A 19296-nucleotide genomic window follows, 5' to 3' on the forward strand; every position below is an offset into this window, starting at 1 on the left:
AAATTTTTAGCAGAAGTTCTAATTACACCGAAATCTGAAAACGCCAAACTATCCCAAAACTGCCAACCATTGTTCGTTAAAGCGTAATTTGTGACTGTGCATTTTGGTAGAACTTCACTTTTGTTGAACTGAAGTCGGCCTTTTGCAGTTCGATAAGGTGTAATTTCTTTGAAAAGAAGTAGACACGCGCACACACACACAAACACACACACACACACAATTAAATGAATGGAGAATTGTTGGACCCAGCACCTTCATCCTTTGGATTTCCATGTACAGCTACTGGGATTTTTGAAACGGGAACTGCAGTGGTGGAAGGGTGAACTGTATCTGAATCCAGAACTCCCTTTCTGTCTTCAGACTCTAGCCAAATCTGTCGAGATGGGCTCTTCAGATTTTGTGTAGGGACCCATGCCCATGAGAGTTAAAGTGCAAGGCTTGAGGGGTCCTCGGTATACTTCAGAGCATATAAAAATTCTTCACCATATTTAGACTCTAGTCTTTTTCTAGTGGTCACAGACAACTGATATGGTACCTGAACAAGCAAGATAGTACAAAAGCATACCCTCTCTGACCTTTGGTAGTGATAGCCTGGAAGATGGCTGTACAGCACACACTGACTTTTCAGGCCTTGTACATTCTGTCAAAGCAAAATACAGTGGCAGACAGATTAAGCAGATCCTGGACAGACCCTCATGAGTGGAAGCTCCTTGCAGAGGTCTTCAGGACTTGATCTAAATGTGGGGAGCACCTCGGTAAGATCTGTTCATCTCCTTTCAAAACAGACAATTGAAAACATTTTGTTCAAGACACCCTTGCAGCCATGCTTGGAAGATAAATACTCTATCATTCCTGTGGTAAGGAGTGTTATTTGCATTTCCACTCTTTCCATTGATTCACAAGGTACATCTAAAGACACAGAATTGACAAAGATGGTCGTGGTAACCTCCTTTTGGCCTGGTCAGAGTTGCTTCTCCCTTTAATGGAATTTAACAAGGGCAATTACCACAAGTTTCCTCACAGACTGGATCTGTTCATACAACATTTGGGTGAATGGTGTGCTCCAACTTTGAGCAATTGCAACTGATAGCATGGATGATTCTGTTTTGATACCTTTAAGGCACTTGTTCCATGAGGATTTGTAGCAGATGTGTGTAAGTAGGGGGAAACACCTGCAACTGGAAAATCTTAAGTGGAAGAGGTTTACTGTGTGGTGTCTAGCCAATAACAGCGGTCCCTAAAGGTTTTCAATCCTTCTATTTTTGAAATATTTTGTGAGTTACTTAGCGATGGCTTGTCTTGTGTTTCTATCTAAGTGCATCTTACAGTCATCTCAGCTTGTTTGCCCATAGAGCCCCCTTTTTCGTTCTCTCTGTGGTCAAAAAGTTTATAAAAGGATTCCTCTTCCTTGGGATATCGACTTTGTTCTTGAAAAAAATGACCATACCTTCTTGTACACCTACCTCTCAAGCTGTTTTGCAGGTTCATTACTTGAAGGACTGTTTTACTTACTGTTATAACATCTGAAAGGTGAGTCTGAGCTGCAGGCTCTTATAGTGGACCAACCCTGTCTGATTTTGCACATGGACATGGTGTGTTGCGCACTAATCAGTCATAGCTAATGTTTCTGAATTTGGTTTGAATCAAGCCATCAACTTCCCAGTGTTCTGTGCTGATAAAAAAGACAGGATTCTACATACCTTAGATGCATACAGGCAGGCAGAACAAAGCCCTTTAAGAGTGCTGAACAGCTGTTTTTTCTCCTATCCAGAGGCGAACAAAGGTCAACTCATCTGAGTAAACTCTTGCATATGGTAGTTTTCCTCTGCTATTGTTTTCTTTTACTTTCATTATGGTAAATCTCCTCCAGGTAAGGTTAAGGCTTTCTTGTTTAGGGCCTCATCCTCTTCAATGCCATATTGGAAAGGGGTGGACTCTAGAGGCAGCAACCTGGTCCTCTTTTCAAACTTTCACAAAACGCTACAAACTAGATTACGTTTCAAGGTCCTGAGCAGACTTTGCTAAGGCCATTTTGAAGGTGCTCCTGGATACTTACCCTTCTACCTCCCAGGTACAGTAACCTTTGGGAATATATTTAAAATACCAACAACGCATGGGGATGATGACCATACTACAGTTGCACAAGTCCTACCTACTAGCAGCTGTAGATGTTTGAATTCCTCACTGGCTCTGTGGCAGTACCTGCCTATTGTCCCCCATGTTGTGTGTAGTTGAGGTGGATTTCAACCCGTTTGATTCAGCTGTTGGATTTGGATTTTTTTTATGATATTGGGATTGGATGCAAATTTATTGTTCAATGATTCTGTCTTCAGGTACTTTCATCTCCTAAACACTCACTGTGACAGCTAAAGGTTCCGTTTTGGGATAAGCAAATGAGCTGTCACAGGAAGAGAAAGGGAGAGGAGTTTGAGTTTTTGAAAGTTGGCCAGTATTGGGTTACCTGGGCAGATAAAAAAAAAAATGTCTCTGAGGCAGTGAGGAATTTGAACTTCTGTTACAGGTAAGTACAACTTGAGCAACTGTATTTTTCTTTGTTAGTTTATGGTTTGTGCATTTACATTGTTCATTGATTGATTCTCTTGTTTTATTGCATCATCAAAAGACACACACAGTTTTGAAAATTGTAGGTTAGGACACAAAAACACACTGAGATTATTCAAGACCAGGAAGGGTCAGTTACTTCTGACTTGTTGATGGAGCTGGCAAATAGTGTTATGTAAGGCAAGGAAAAGGGTAAAAGTTTTCTTGCGAGAAATGCCAGAAGCTGCTTACTGAATATTTCTGTTTTGGGTTTATGATTTGTATACCAGAGTTGTTTTCTTGTTTTTATTGAAAATCATCCATGTATTGTTAAACAACCAAACAAAGCCAACAAAATTACACAAGAAGCTATTTAAATTCCGCAGCAACTGTTTTCGGCTTACAGTAGTAATTGCAGGTGTCAGGAGTTATGAAATTCCACTCAGGTTAGATGTTGAGTTATTTATGATGAGGATGATACAGGGAGAAGGTACAAGAGCTTTTCAGGTATGTCAATGCTAAGGGACAAAAGGAATGGTTTTAATCTCAGTTTTTTTTTTTTTTTGAGCAGTGCTTCATACTAGGATATTAAAAATCATGCTTTATAAATAGATTAGGAGACTTTTATTGTGAGGGCCATACGTTAGACAGTTGATTTCAGGTAAGACCCAGTCTTCACTAATATTCCTTGCGGGCAACGATGTGAAAGCCTGCCCTGTACACATGCGCCTAGATAGTTGTATTCATTTGCAAAACTGCTTTGAAAGTTGCATCCATTTATACTGTTTTATTTCATTATTTAGGGTGTTTTGGCACTTTATTTGGCTTAATGGCTGTTTTTATATACGACGGAGAACATGTGAGGCAACATGGAATGCTTCAGGGCTTCAATAAAATTACTTGGATAGTTGTGTCGCTTCAGGTAATGTACTGAAGTATTGCTTTTATTGTATTGATTATGTTCCGCTGTCATTCATTTATAGAGTGTTGGTAAAATTTAGGCTAGCCTAAAAAAAGCATTCTGTTCAGTTATTTGATTTTCCTTTTAAGTAAGATGTGCTCTAATGCAGAGTTCAGCACATAAAGGACTTTGTTCATAAAATAAATCCATGGAGGTCATTACTGTTTATAAAATTACCAAATTTACATTACATTACAATGTAACTTCTTGTATTTTGTGCCAATAGAATGCAGAGTTTTAAGCTTCCTAATTTGACAGGTCTTTACTTTAAGAAGATTACAGTGCATTTTATGTTTGTCTAAACTGCATTTTAGGGTGCATGTTGATAGCATTTACTCACAGCATTGGGACAAAGTACTTCTGCCTCACTGGAGTCCAGTGTTAATCACTGCATGAATTTGCCAGAGCAATATTCCATAAGCAGCTGCTTGTGTTCCATATTTTACATGTGTAAGTGGCATGCTAATTAAATGCTTCATATCCTGTAAATAGATTTTCTTTTGGAAATTGGTCTGATGTATACATTTTTGTTTTACATGACCCCATAATGCAACTAATGTGAAGCATAACATTATGGTTGATAATTTTGGTATTTGAAAGTGGAAGCGCTCCCTTATAACGATCACACAAGTGGGTCTTTTTTTTAAGTTCTTCAGCAGTGTTTCTTGATGCCAGATACAATCCCCCCCCCCATGTACATGATCTTAAGAATAAAAGCCTCATTATTTTCCTGACTTGTACTATACTTGTTCCGACTCTGTACTAGTGTGAATCTGTGCTTTATTTCTGTGTAATATGTTGTTGCCTTCTTGGCTGAAAAGTGCCCTTAGACCAGTCCACATGTCTGCTTAATAAACATCAGATAAAAAAATAAAATAAATAATTTGTAGGAATTTCTGTAGGCTGAGTTTTTAACCTTATTTTGTACATAAACACTACTGCAGTCCCTTGCCCACTGTTACCATAGCTGATGTGTGCATACTGGAGAGGTACAGAGAAAGTGTCTGCCTTTAATACTTGATAAGTATGTGGTAGTGTGTCTGTCCTGCCACAGATCTGAAACAGGATGTCAGAATTAAGTTTTGTTGAAGTTGATTTTCCTTTAATGAAGAAAAGCATGTTTAAAGCAAAGTGGGATATAATGGGGTAGTGCATAGCTGATGGAGGTCAAGGGTCATCCAAAACGTCTTTTGCCAGATAACTATCCATTTTGTGTTCTTGGCTTTCTATTAAATCCTGAGTCAGTGTTTCACTAATTTCTGTAAGAGCAAGCTGAGCAACTTTTGTATATTAGCATTGATTCAAATTCTTCTCTGGTACGAAAGTGACACTCTTACATTTTGATGCAAAGTTAAGGTTGATTACCATGATGAATTTTTCTTTACAGACTCACTGTCTCATTTTCCTGATTGGTCTTTCACTTTGTTTTACTACAATTTTTCTCAAGTAAAGGTTTTAGTATATTTGACTGGAAGGATAGCTATACCATTTTCCTCCGCATCTTGCTAGTTCATAAACAAAGCGGAGCTAGCCCATCGACACAGGGGGCATAGGTGCCAGAACCATAGGATGAGAGGGAGGGAGCACCCCACCACCCACTTTTACAGCTGCAAGACCTGTAAGGACTCATGCGTGCATCGCACGCTAGTTGAACACAAAAGTGCTCAGAAACAACTACTTGATCTGCTGTCATATCATCCACAGTAAGGACTCTGCGAGGTTTATTTGTGTTTTCCCCCAAGGCTGTCCGTTTATTTATGTAAATAGCTGGTGCTCCGTTGTTTATTTAAGTAAGTAGCTGGTGCTCCGTTTATTTAAGTAGCTGGTGCTCTGTTTATTTATGTAAGTAGCTGTTTATGTAACTGGTGCTCTGTTTATTTATGTAAGTAGCTAAAATGGATGATTTTATTTTTGTCCTCTGATTTGCAGTATATTTGTGCTCTGAATAGAATTTAAAGCATGGATGATTGATTAGAAGTAAATATCCAGTCTTTGGCATCAGTATTTGGATAACAGTAGTTTTCTGTACTTTCTAGGATAGAAGGTTTTACTACTTTTTTGAGGGGTCAGCATATGTTTACAGATATTGCCAGAATGTGCATAGAATGTAAGGTGCTGATCAAATGTAATTCCTGGTTATTTTGAGTGTGGTCACGTTGGTTTTGGGTTTATTAATGAATGGGTATTGTAAAATGTTGATTTATTTTTAAGTGTTTGATATTTTCCAATTAGCATTGAGCTGCTTTTTTCACCCAAGTCTGTAGGTTATTGAAATGTTTTTGCAAGTTTTGATGTAGTCTAATTTTAGATTTGTCTGAAGCATGAATGATGCACTTTGTTTGATAAGTATATTTTTAGGTTATTTATGAAGATACAAAATAGCAATTTCCTGAAATAGAACTTTGAGTTACTTCTGCTGTCAAAATTCTATTGTCAGAATTAGTATCATTGTGTTACACTGTAAATGTTTTGTTGCTTACATAAACAACCATTTCAGTGCTGTCTCATTTTTGTTGAAGTTAGAGCATTATGACAGAATGAATTACTGCTATAAATGTTATTTTTAGATCTATAAAAAGTGCTCCTGTAAGATTACCCTTTTCTGTTGATTCGCAGATAAATGGTTTGCCACTGCCAGTGTTGCAGTTAAGGTGTTAAATCCTTTTCTGAATCTGTGTTTGATAGTAAGCCATAGTTTGAGATGTAAACTGGTTGTAGATTAGCTTCCCAAGAATATTTACAGGCAGAGAATGACAGTTGGTCTATAGTCAGGTGCAGTTGAGAGTGATTTAGTTTTAGGTATAGGTTTGATGGTGGTATGCTTATAAATGTAAAGGACTGTGTTGATGATCGTGCATACAGCTGCAGTCATAACAGATGGGTTCTCCTGCCGTCAGGCGGGTCCTCGGTCGGCCGAATTCTAAAGTCTAGGTCCAGCGTTGTTTGTCGTCGCTTCTTCCCCGACGTCAGTGAGACGGGGGTATAAAGGAACCAGCCAACGCCATTTTCTTCAGTCTTTCTTGCCGCGCGGTGCCCAAAGCAGAAGCAGTTCGCAAGTGCCGGTCGGCCAGCTCCTGAAATTACGAAAATTTTGAAACCGAAGTCTTCTTGAAAGCTAAGTACCCCGTTGGGGAAACTTTTCTTGCCTCAGACCGATGTCAGACAAAGTTAATAATTGTATTTCTTGTGGGAAGCAAATACCGCATAAGGATTTCCATTCCCTCTGTATTCCTTGTTTAGGCCCAGACCACGACGTCTCGGTCTGTCGCTTTTGTGCTACATTCAACAAACGCACCATTAAGCATTGGGCAGAGTTCGCCCAGCATTATTTTGGCAAAACATTTAACTATATTATGTCGTCGGATACTCCGACTCCAGTTTTGTCTAAAAAGCGCAAAGATAAGGACCGACACCACGCCAAAACCGACTACACGTGGTCCGGTTCTCAGCGAAGCGCCTACGCAGCCCCTGACTACCGACAACACTTCATTGGCGGTGTCTCCTGTGCCAGAGGTCGCAGGCTCCTCAGCCCACACCCCGACTACAGATACCGAAGCCACTCTTGGCGTTGAATCTCAAAATGTGGACAGGTCTGCCTCCTCTCAAGGTGTCTTCAGACCTTCCTCTTCTTTTTCCATCAAGGCTTTCACTAAGTCTAAAGCAGCCATGCATTCTAAGAGACAAGCTACACAGGGCCCATCTCCAGGCCCCATGCCTAAAAAAACAGATGCTTAAAATGGCTGAGGATTTAATTACTCTTATCAGGGGTTCTCAAACCCCACCGGACAAAAGGCCCAGAGTGGAGGAAGAATCCCCCTCCTCTGATCAGGGCTCCATTATTTCAGAGCACTCCGATGATCAGGAATATTCTTACTCCCCTTTTGAAGACTCTGATGCAGAGGAGTCCATTCCTTCTGTATCCCCCCCAGAGGATTTTACTCATTTGGGGAAACTTTGCATACCTTAAGGGAACACTTCCACTGGGAAGGCCAAGATTATTCAGATTCCAAGAAAAGGCTTAGGGAATTTCTCTTGCTACTTCAGCACAGGCCTCTGGCTATACCTCCTGTCTTGGACATCCTAGATGATGTTTACTCGGAGGCCTGTCTTAACCCGGATTCCTTACCTCCAGCCCCAGTCAAGTCTGACAGGTACTACAGGGTTCCTGACTCGCACCAATTTCTATACAAAAGCCATGCTGCTGACCCAGAAACCATCTCACAGGGACCCAAGGGAATTAAGGCTTCCACTGCTAAAAATCCATTACCTTCCGAGAAAGATTCCAGATCCTTAGAAAGGTGGGGGAAAAAAGTATATACCTCTGCTACCTTAACCATGAGGGCCTTAAACTGTCAGTTCCATATGCTAAAATACCAACAGTTTTTGTTATCACAATTGAAAAGTAAAATGTCACAACCTGAACAACCAGACTTGAAGGAGTTGCAGGATTTGATGCATAGTGCAGAACAAGTGGGTAAGCATACCTTACAATGTGGTTTTGATGCTCTAGAGGCCTCATGTAGAGCTGCTATTACAGGATCAGTCATACGTAGACATGCCTGGCTCAAGGAACAATCTTTGCCAGATCATGTCAAAGCAAAATTACTAGATGCCCCTCTACAAAAGGATGTATTATTTGGTGCTAATGCTGAGGAGGTATTAAGGAAAATGGAGGAAAAGGCTAAATCAATGCAAACTGTGAAAGATTTTCTACAGGTACAACCTCCACGGTTCAGTAGAAATTGGCCTTCCAAAAATTGGTCCTTTCCAGCCACGGACAGACCCCAAAGAAGTAGATACAGGTTCCCGAGGGGCAGAGGACAATCCCAAGGATCGTTTAGAGGCAGACAATGGCAAGCTCCTACACAAAGAGGTGGTGAGGATAACTCGCGACCATTCAGAAAGCAAGCCCAATAACTTTCACCTTTGCATGCCAAGCAAGACTCAAATGGCAGCACCCTTAGGAGGAAAACTGGCCTTATTTTCAAAAAATTGGCATATTGTCACAAAAGACAAATGGATCCTGGACATTAAAAACAGAGGCTACAGATTCCATTTTCACACCCTTCCAAAAATGAGAGGCATGCCAAACCTGCCGCACAATCAAAGGGCAGAGGCACAAAGGCAAATTGCAGATCTCATAGACATGAAAGCTATTCAAGAGGTACCTACGCACGAACAAGATCAAGGTTTTTATTCCAGACTATTCCTGGTACCAAGGAAATGAAAAGATTGGAGACCTATTTTGGACCTATCCATCCTAAACACATTTCTACTCGTACCAAAATTCAAGATGCTCACTCTACAGCAGCTTCTTCCCATGCTGGGCATGGAGACTTGGCTGGTAACATTGGACCTCAAGGAGGCATACCTGCATGTCACAATCAGACAGAATTGCAGAAGATACCTCAGATTTCTTGCAGGTTCAATCCATTATCAATTCTCTGCATTGCCCTTTGGCTCATCTACTGCGCCCAGAGTATTCACGAAATGCCTGGTATCAGTAATTGCCTACTGCAGACTTCAAGGGATACAAATATACCCCTATTTGGACAACTGCCTGATCCAAGCGGACAGCAAGCACATTCTTCTGAAACATCTGGCTTATGTAATAATGTTGTTGAATTCTCTGGGATACACAGTCAACAAAAAGAAATCAAGACTAATACCCTCTCGGAAAATAATTTTCCTGGGTGCCAACTTGGACATGAACACCCAGATGGCCTACCTCACGCCAGAGAAGCAGGGGCAAATAACTCAATGCTTCAGAGGACTAGCAAATTGCACCAGGCTGACTGCAAGGAAAATCCTGCAGGCTCTGGGATTCATGGCATCTTGCTAATCCCATGTGCAAAGCTGCATATGAGGAAACTTCAATGGTACCTGAAAAATCTATGGTCTCAACACAGCCACAGTTTGGAAACAATAATACCACTAATTCCATGTCTTCAAAAGGAATTTCTGTGGTGGGCTCAAGCATGCCAAACAAATGCAGGTCTTCCATTCAGCAAGCCTCAAGCAAATCAAGTCATCACAACAGACACCTCGGACTACGCCTAGGGGGCGCACATGACAGATCGGTGCATTCAGGGCAAATGGTCCCAAAAAGAAAAGCACCTTCACATCAATCAAAAGGAAATGCTAGTAGTAATAAATGCTATTATAGTTTTCAAAGACCTTCTGCAACCAGGTCAACTATTGATAAGAACGGACAACACCACAGTTATGTGGTACATAAACAAACAGGGAGGAACACATTCATACCCCCTATGCGGACTGGCCATGTCACTTTGGAACATGGCCATGGACTTACAAATCGAACTACAAGCACAGTACTTGCCAGGCAAGGAAAACACGCTGGCAGACAACCTAAGCAGAAATATGACAGATCCACACGAATGGAAGTTGCATCCAAAAGTTTTTACAGAGATAATCCAAGCATGGGGAAGGCCAGACATAGATCTCTTTGCCTCCCACAAAAATCACCAATTGACAAAATTCTGCTCAAGGATTTTCCTTCCAAAGGCCTGGAGAGTGGACGCTCTCTCTTTCAGTTGGACATCAATGACAGTTTATGCCTTCCCACCTCTTCCTCTGCTGCCCAAAGTTCTATTGAAAACCAGAGCAGACAGACCAAAGATGATTCTCATTGCTCCAGACTGGCCAAGACAACACTGGTACCCACTACTGAGGAGCCTGACTCATTCCCCACCATGGACCCTGCCTCTAATGCCTCTTCTCCTGACTCAGCACAGCTTCAAAACTCTTCACAGCCAGCTAAAAACACTCAATCTAGCCGCATGGAAGATTCCTTAGCATCACAGCAGACCCTACTCTCCAAGAGGTGCAGGATGTCATTTTGGAGGCCAGAAGGCCGTCAACTAGAAAAGCTTACTCCGCAAAATGGAAACGGTTTTGTGTCTGGAATGAGAAAAAGGGCCAGGATCCTGGAAAACTGAATTTACCTCAAATACTACAGTATCTAGCTGAGCTGCTAAGCAGTGGACTTTCATTCTCCTCCATCAAAATCCATGCCTCAGCCATTTCTGCAGAATACAACACTGATCCACCCTTATTCTCTCACCCTCTCTTAAGACAGTTCCTCAGAGAGGCTAAGAATCTAAAACCCCCCAAGGAAACGACCAATACCTGCTTGGGATCTCAATTTCATTCTGGAAAAACTGACCTTGCCTCCCTTTGAGCCAGCTGCCTCATCAGATTTGCAATATTTGTCCTGGAAAACAGCTTTCCTTCTGGCTATTACTTCAGCTCGTAGAGTTTCAGAACTACAAGCTCTCATGGCTGTGCAGCCTTTTATCATCTTCCATCAGGACAGAGTCTCCTTACGAACCAATCCATCCTTTATGACAAAAGTGGTATCCAGGGTAGCTTTGAATCGGGCCATACACTTACCTACCTTTTATCCTAATCCTCAAAACAAAGGGGAGAGATTACTACATTCCTTGGACATCCACAGACAACTGTGTTATTATTTGGACAGAACAAAGCCTTTCAGGAAATCAGAACAGCTCTTTGTGTCCTATGCTGTAGGAGCTCAAGGAAAGCCAATTTCCAAACAGACAATCTCAAAATGGATAGCCCACTGCATACGTTTTTGCTATTCTTTTCATGGCAAAACTGTACCTACAGGCATCAGATCTCACTCCACAAGGGCCACAGCTACCTCTGCAGCTTTCCTCAGAGGAGTTCCTACCAAAGATATATTGGAAGCAGCCACTTGGAGTTCTGTGCATACCTTCTCCAAGCACTACCACCTACCATTATACTCTAAAACTAGAGCAGGCTTAGCCACTGCAGTCTTGCAGGGCATCCTGGCTCCGAGTTCCACCTAGTGCCTACCACCCCTTTCTTAGCTTTGGGATTCTACCCATCTGTTATGACTGCAGCTGTATGCACAATGAACATAGTAAAGTTTTGTACCTACCATAAATGTAGATGTTCGAGTGCTAATACAGCTGCAGTCCAGGTTTCCCTCCCTCCTTCCCCTCTTGGGACAGGCCTATTGGCTAACACCTCCTCATACAACCTGATTGGGGTATTCATTTATGGTGTATTTGCTTGCAACTATTGTATTTTGATTATATTGCATTGCTTTATTACACAAATTTATGTATTGCCTTCCTTCTGGGGGCACCTAACATCTGGGGCAAGAAAAACTGAAGAAAATGGCATTGGCTGGTTCCTTTATACCCCTGTCGCACTGACGTCAGGGGAAGAAGCGACGACAACCGATGCCGGACCTAGACTTTGGAATTCGCCCGACCAAGGACCCGCCTGATGCCAGGAAATCCCATCTGTTATGACTGCAGCTGTATTAGCACTCTAACATCTACATTTATGGTAGGTACAAAACTGTACTTTTGTTAGGGTGAGGTTATAAATATGGCTATATGGTAGGCTGCCATTCTCAGAAGTTTGGTTGAAGTAAAGTATATTTAATAGATTTGTGGATGTTAATATTTTCCACAACGTTTATACTTGATTTTCTGTTATAATTGTAAATTTGAGAATGGTAAATCAAATAACTTAAATTGGTGTTCCCTGAAGTGATTCTGCCTGAATTGGGGTGATTGTGTTACATGGGTTTGGCAAATTGGAGATCAGTGTCTTTATCTCATTGAGTAGTTGGCTGTTTGCATATCTCAACTGTCTAGATTTTTGCAGTGTGTCCAGATTTTGGTCTCATAGTTTCATTGTTTTCCTCTTAAAATTTGTGGCTGTCTAAAATATCATGGAGGATTGAAGTCACTAAATAACGACAGAGACTAATGTTTTATACTTCACATTCTTCAAAAAGTTTATATTAAAATAAATCATCTTATTACAGCAATTAAGATTACAAGAGCAGTATTTAAAATTTGTTCCTAATTTTGGTCCATGTCTCTAATTGTTTTTGGCTTTGTCCTGATTTCTTGTGCTATGTTGAGAGGTATGACTTTTTTTTTTTTTTTTTTTTTTTTTTTTTTAATTCTTGAGGTTTTTAGATTGGTTGGGAAAGTTTTTAGGGTACTTAATTATTTGGAGAACTACTGCATGACCACTCTTATGCATTTGGCATTGTGTTTGTCATCCTATTTTTTTACAGGGATACCTGATGTATTGTTTTTGGGAGATCTTGAAACAATTGGCTTTGCTGTCATGCATTGTCCCTTTATCATGTGTTCCCCTGGAAGTAGTTGGTAGAAATAATCAAATTTGTATGGGCTCTAGAATGTTGTAGAGCTCAGTTAGCGCAGTTCTAGGGTTTATGTAATTGAGAAGTCTTTTCCATTTAATTCCTCCAGGCTCTGAGTCTAACACTTCAGTGAAAGAACCTATGTTTACAATTCTTGGTTTGAGATTTTTGGGTTTGAATGTCCATGTAGTCATCAAGGAATTATGGCCACTAGCTGTTTGGTGAAAGTCACTTGGATGAATCTTTTTTTAAAGTTTGTTATGATTATGTCCGGTTAGTGTTCAGGTACAGGTTTTTGTAGGTTATGTAACTAACTGGCATAACTCTCAACCTCTAAGCACAAGTATTGGGTCAAAGGCCCAAAAATCAAGAACAAAGTTTAAATGTTCATCTTTTATACTTAGAAAGTTGCTATTGTAGTATGTTTTGCTTTAAGCATGCATTCTTTGAAGGATATGAATTCTGAAATCCGAATACATTCTATTTTGACTACAGTCCTCCGCAATTTGCCAGAAAACTATAAGATTTATGAGGAACTGTCCAAAAATGAGGCAAAATATGGGCCAGTTGAAAGCTGTGCCAGCTTGGCGAGAACAAAATTGGTAGGTTCTTTATTGAGGTGAATTTTATTTGACAAAAGCCACTTAAACTCATCTTACTAGAAGATTTTAACCTTAAGTTTACTTAGCTTTTGATGTAAGCTTTTAATATAGTGGTCAGATATGCCTAAGACAGCAGGTGGAAGATGTATATCATGGCTATCTTCATTTTTAATACATTTCCTAGTGTTATTTTAAACCGTAAGCCACTTGGGGTCAGTATTAACAGCGGAGTTTCTGCTGTTGCTGTATGTTGATGGATGTTGATATTTATTTCCTTTATAAATAATGCTTTTCTAAGATGCAGACCAAAACAAGTGGGTTATGGCTGATGAGGTTTGCAGATGACTGCAAGCTGGATGCTGCCATCACTTCCCTTAGTGACATGGACATCCTTCAAGCATACCTTTCAACCTGGATAGATCAAAAATCTGGACAAGGCCCATGAAAAATAGGTACAAATCAGTACGCTGATTAACATAACATTTGCATACATAATTGTATAACCCCACCCACTCCAATGGAATTGTGGGATGCCAGCTTTCAAATGCAAACTGATGAACAGAACGAATATATGGCACCAGAGTCCCCCTGCAGCCATTCCAATGTCCCATTACCTGGCTATTTTGCCCCGTTTACCATAAACACTAATGCGCATACTGCTTTACTTCTACAATGATAATTTGGATTTTGTTTGTATTTTATAGCACAATGCCCAAACACTAATAGACATCTGCTAAAGAAAACAATACTATCTCACAATGAAAATAGACTTAGCATTAAAACTTCTCTGCCCTTGAAACTCACATTCTTTGAAACAGCATTGAAACCCACACCACGTCCAAAGAAAATGCATCTGCCCAGTGGTGGTAAAGATTACCTTGGGCTGTTTTCAAATAATTGGCCCCTTGCACACAAAACAAGAAACATACATGTGTTCTTTGATGCACCTTCCTGACTTTATAAAATTATATTCCTTGTGCAGCACACTTGTTATACAGAGCACATTTTAAATGTATTGTTCGAACATTTTTCCAGTAGGCAATGAAACAAAATGCAAGAACCAATAATGACAAAACTGCCCAATTCAGAACATTTCTATCATAAGTCTACTTCCACATCCACACAGTATATATCTACGTCAATATATAAAACAGAATGACAGTAGTTTTAGCCAGGCAGCTTGCAGAGCTTCTTGCACTTATTTTCAATTTCAGTTTTTTTTTTTTTTTTGGGGTGGGGACAAACATTTTGGAAAGTTGCTAGAATAAACTGTTAAGTTATCACGATGCATTTCACTGCCAAGTCTTAAACCCAGGACCCTGTGCACTACAGTCAGAAAATTATACCACTATGCCAAATCAGCAGTTTCCTGAAGAAAGACTGAAAGTTAAATGGCTATCATTTAGTGAATTCAGTTCTCACTTCTCACTATAGCTATCAACTTCTTAGCACAAAAAACCTGGACAAAGCCAATAATGGGGGATTGCAGCCCCAAAATAAGGGCAAATGTATCTTGTAAACTTAGAGAATTGTTAGAATAAAAGGTTTTGTTGTACCATTTATTTTCTGAAGAATATGAAGTCCGAAGTTCAAATGCCTGTTATTATTTAGTGAATTTAATCCTTCAGTGATTTGCAGCAAAAATCCTGAAAACCACAGACTTTGAGGAACAGATCAAAAATATGAGGCATAAATTCACAAGTGGTGGTGACTAGGGACTTTAGGCACTTTTTACCCTGTATCCATGGTACATGGTTTGAGCCTGAGTACCTCTAGCCACCAGATGTATTAAATTGGGGCATTTATACACACACACACACACACACACACACACATGTTGTTTATGCATGTGCACACACGACTGCTGCTCTGATCTTAAGGTTCATGTCTACATTTGTATCTAAAGTTCAACCTGGCCACATTAAAGCTTTCTTTGTAAAACGAAAAAGTTTCTTTGAAAGAAGGTCAGGTTCACCTAAGTTTAAACAAGTGCAGGTCAGGTTCACCTAAGTTTAAACAAGTGCTGCAGTTGCCACTATACTTCTTTAATGCCATGTTTGAGAATTTTTTTGTTTTTGAATAGATCAAGGTTAGCATTTGCAACAACACTACTAATACTTTTACATCCTCTGCTCCACACAGTTTCTGTTATATTCACCCTACAACAAAGTCCACCACAGCAGTCTTTAGTAACAGTATGATCAATATTGACCAAAACAAATAAGGGACATATCCATTTTGTTTCAACCTCACAAAAATTTCTGATTGGCAATTTAACTCAGGAAGGCATAAAGTTATAAGCAAAGTATAAGCCTAAGTAGAAATAGGGCTTCAGTCCAACAATTTTCACATTTATATTGTTTAATTATAATTAAGTCAGTTCATTTAATAAAAATTCATAGAATATTCTTGGAGACAAGCAGTGATAACTTACTGGACATGTTCAGTTAATTAAGCTACCTAAATAAATACATGGACCAACTGTCTGCTTACTTTCTCTCTTCTTTGGCAGTCGCACAAACACACAACCACTAAAATACACTTGAACGGAGCAGGATAAACCATCCCTAAAATGCAGTCTTGCAGAATACAATACATAGCAATTGAAGCAGCCCGAAGCTCAGCAAACAGCAGCAGCTTTGTTCAAATGGAGCAGCCCAGCAAAGACTCGTGCTCAAACACACACATCTACCTAGCCCAAATTAATACATGAATGGAACAGGACAAACTTAAGTACACACCCTAAAATGCAGTCTACAATACATAACTCAGCAAACGAAGCAGCCCAAATAAATACTTCAAATTACAGCAGACAAAAATGCCGATCAGAATAAAATACAGAACACAGTAGCTTTGTTCAAATGAACAGCTGCAGCCCAGCAAAGACTCAAATGGACGGACACTTCTTAATTTGTTCAAAACAGACCATATTTACTTGTTCCTAGTTTGCAGCAGAAATTTAATACACAGCAGTAGCCCAGCAAGGAGCAGAAAGATAACCGGCATACCTCTTAACCATACCAATTAATCGCACTTCAAAAGGAGCATGCAGCAGGAATAAATTAAACATAGGAGCCCAAACAAGTTAGCTTTCAGCAGAATGCACAGCAGCTGCCCAGTCTAGCATGGAGCAGAAAGATAACCGGTATACCTCTCAACCATACCAATTTACCGGACTTCAAACGGAGCATGCAGCAGGCATTAATTAAATGCAGCAGCCAACCAAATACACGAAACAGGCAGCCCACCAAAGACTTGCAGCAGGATAAATTAAAAAAAAAATACATAGCAGCAGACAGCCCAGCAAAGATACATCCAGACTTTACAATGGTTTGCTCAATTCCTCAAATACAGTGAGCGGCCCAGAACGGACATCTTGCAGCAGGAAAATATCACACACAGAACGGACACCTAAGTTGCAGCACAATAAATACACAGTTCATTCACCTTGTATTAGGATAAATGAAATGTGCACAGTTTCAGCAAACTGTCATATACAGGCAGCAAAAACAGTTCTAAGTTTAAGACTTTACAAAGTTTACGGACTTAATAAACGGTTCTACCTCGCTCTGAATAGAGCGAGTAGCACAGCAAACAAAAGAGCTAATGGAGGAATTTTAATGGAATTTTGCACATTTCTTTTCTTACCTCCTGAAGTCTAACTTTGCATATCCCCCGCCAAAACAGTTCAAACAAAATTTCTGAGAACAGGCAGCAGTAGCTGATGTCATCTCGCACGTCCTGTAGGCTGGTTATGCTGATGAGTTCATCTATAAATTTAAAGTTACAATACAAAAAAAAAAAAAAAAATCTGGAATTAAAGGGGCCACTCGGGAATTTGTGGCACCCCAAAATTTTACCCTCAAAACCAGTAAATACCGAGGAATTCGGTATGGTTGAGAGGTTTGCCTCCAAGAGGATCTCACCCAAACAAATGACTGGTGCCAGAAACATGGCCTAAAACTGAATATAAAAAAAATGCATCATCATCCCCTTTGGGGAGAGTGACTTCCCCACAAATTACCACATTAATAACGTCCTAAGCATGCAGTCAGTCATGAGGGATTTGGGCACCCAGATTGATAGCAACCTGACTTTTGACCACCATGTTGCTTCCATTGTACAGAAAGCTTTCTACATGGCCCGTCTCATAAGTAAGGGCATCTCATCCAGGGGCAAGGAGGTCATAACATCCCTGTATTCTTCCCTTATAAGGTCCATTATTCAGTACAATGCTCCATTTAGCATGAAACTCACAAAGCATATGCAAAAGCTGGAGAGACCACAGAGGTTCCTCACCAGGAAAATCCAGGGCGTCAACAATCTACCATACAGGGGTAGGCCTATCACTCTACTGTTTCATACAGACCCCTCAGATGTGACCTCTGTCTGGCATATAAGGCGATCTCGGACCCCGCCTTGATGGGACTGCTGCATATCCACAAGTCAAGCTCCACTCGAGTAACCCGCACACATGGCCTCACCCTGGTCTGTGACATCATTAGGGCTAGTTCTCGGGAGAGATGTGTCCCAGAGACTCCCCCCATCTATGGAATAGACTCCCTCTCCACATAAAGTAGAGTACCTCTTTATCCCTTTTTAAGCGCAAGCTGGATAACTGGATGGGAAACAGAAAATATATCCCTGGGATTCCACCCATGTCCTTGCTGGACAGAGGCATTGGGTGCTGATTTGTCTAAACATGGGTTTAACTCTTGACTAGGCTTATAAGGGCCTCAGGGCCAATAGCCTAGTAACTTCCTATGTTCCTGTGATGCTCCATTTATGTAAGTAGCAGGTGTTCCGTTTATTGTGTGTGTGTGTGTGTGTGTGTGTGTGTGTGTGTGTGTGTGTGTGTGTGTGTGTGTAGCTGGTGCTCTGTTTATTGTGTTTGTAGCTGGTGCTCTGTTTATTGTGTGTGATTGTGTGTGTGTAGCTGGTGCTCTGCTTATGTGTGTGTAGCTGGTGCTCTGCTTGTGTGTGTGTGTAGCTGGTGCTCTGCTTGTTGTGTGTGTGTGTAGCTGGTGCTCTGCTTGTTGTGTGTGTGTGTAGCTGGTGCTCTGCTTGTTGTGTGTGTGTGTAGCTGGTGCTCTGCTTGTTGTGTGTGTGTGTAGCTGGTGCTCTGCTTGTTGTGTGTGTGTGTAGCTGGTGCTCTGCTTGTTGTGTGTGTGTGTAGCTGGTGCTCTGCTTGTTGTGTGTGTGTGTAGCTGGTGCTCTGCTTGTGTGTGTGTGTGTGTAGCTGGTGCTCTGCTTGTGTGTGTGTGTGTGTAGCTGGTGCTCTGCTTGTGTGTGTGTGTGTGTGTGTGTGTGTGTGTGTGTGTGTAGCTGGTGCTCTGCTTGTGTGTGTGTGTGTGTGTGTGTGTGTGTGTGTGTGTGTAGCTGGTGCTCTGCTTGTGTGTGTGTGTGTGTGTGTGTAGCTGGTGCTCTGCTTGTGTGTGTGTGTGTGTGTGTGTGTGTGTGTGTGTGTGTGTGTGTGTGTGTGTGTGTGTGTGTGTGTGTGGCTGGTGCTCCGTTTAGTGTGTGTGTATAAAATGCCCCAGTTACATTTAGGCTCAAACTCTGTACCTTAGGTACAGGAGCCTGCATTCTCTACCCACACCACCACTTGTGATTCAGGGAGTTTAGTCCATAGGTCTCGACTGTTTAGATTTTCACAAAATATTTGGCTCATACTTTTGGTCTGTTCCTTTTAAAATTTTTGGTTTTCTGGCAAATCAGTGAGAATGGAATTCACTAAATAGTGATGGCCCTTTAAGTTTCAGTCTTGCTGTTGTTTTTGGAAACGCATGGTAACACAAAGCACTCTTTCTAAGATTATATAAGCAATGTTTAAAATGTGTCCCTGGTTTTGAGCCTTTGCCCCCCGCCCACAAAATAAATTTTGGCTTTTTCCAGATTTCTTCTGCTGTGAAATTGCTGTGAAATTGAGAGATTTAGTTGTGTCAAGTGGATGGTGCAGTGAGGTTCTCTGGTTGGTTCTTGGCTGGGGTGCCTTT

At 40.8% G+C, this 19296-nt stretch overlaps 1 protein-coding gene across 1 annotated transcript in view; it reads left to right on the forward strand.

Moving 5' to 3' along the window:
* LOC122813503 (UDP-N-acetylglucosamine transporter-like) overlaps positions 1-19296 on the forward strand; it is a 755441-nt gene that overhangs the window by 645425 nt on the left and 90720 nt on the right. The window contains 1 exon segment of the mRNA XM_044085850.1: positions 3345-3463. Coding sequence (XP_043941785.1) covers positions 3345-3463 — 119 coding nt within the window.

This window comes from Protopterus annectens, chromosome 10.part0 (genome assembly GCF_019279795.1).
Source record: "Protopterus annectens isolate FY-2018-M chromosome 10.part0, PAN1.0, whole genome shotgun sequence".
Classification (NCBI taxonomy): domain Eukaryota; kingdom Metazoa; phylum Chordata; order Ceratodontiformes; family Protopteridae; genus Protopterus; species Protopterus annectens.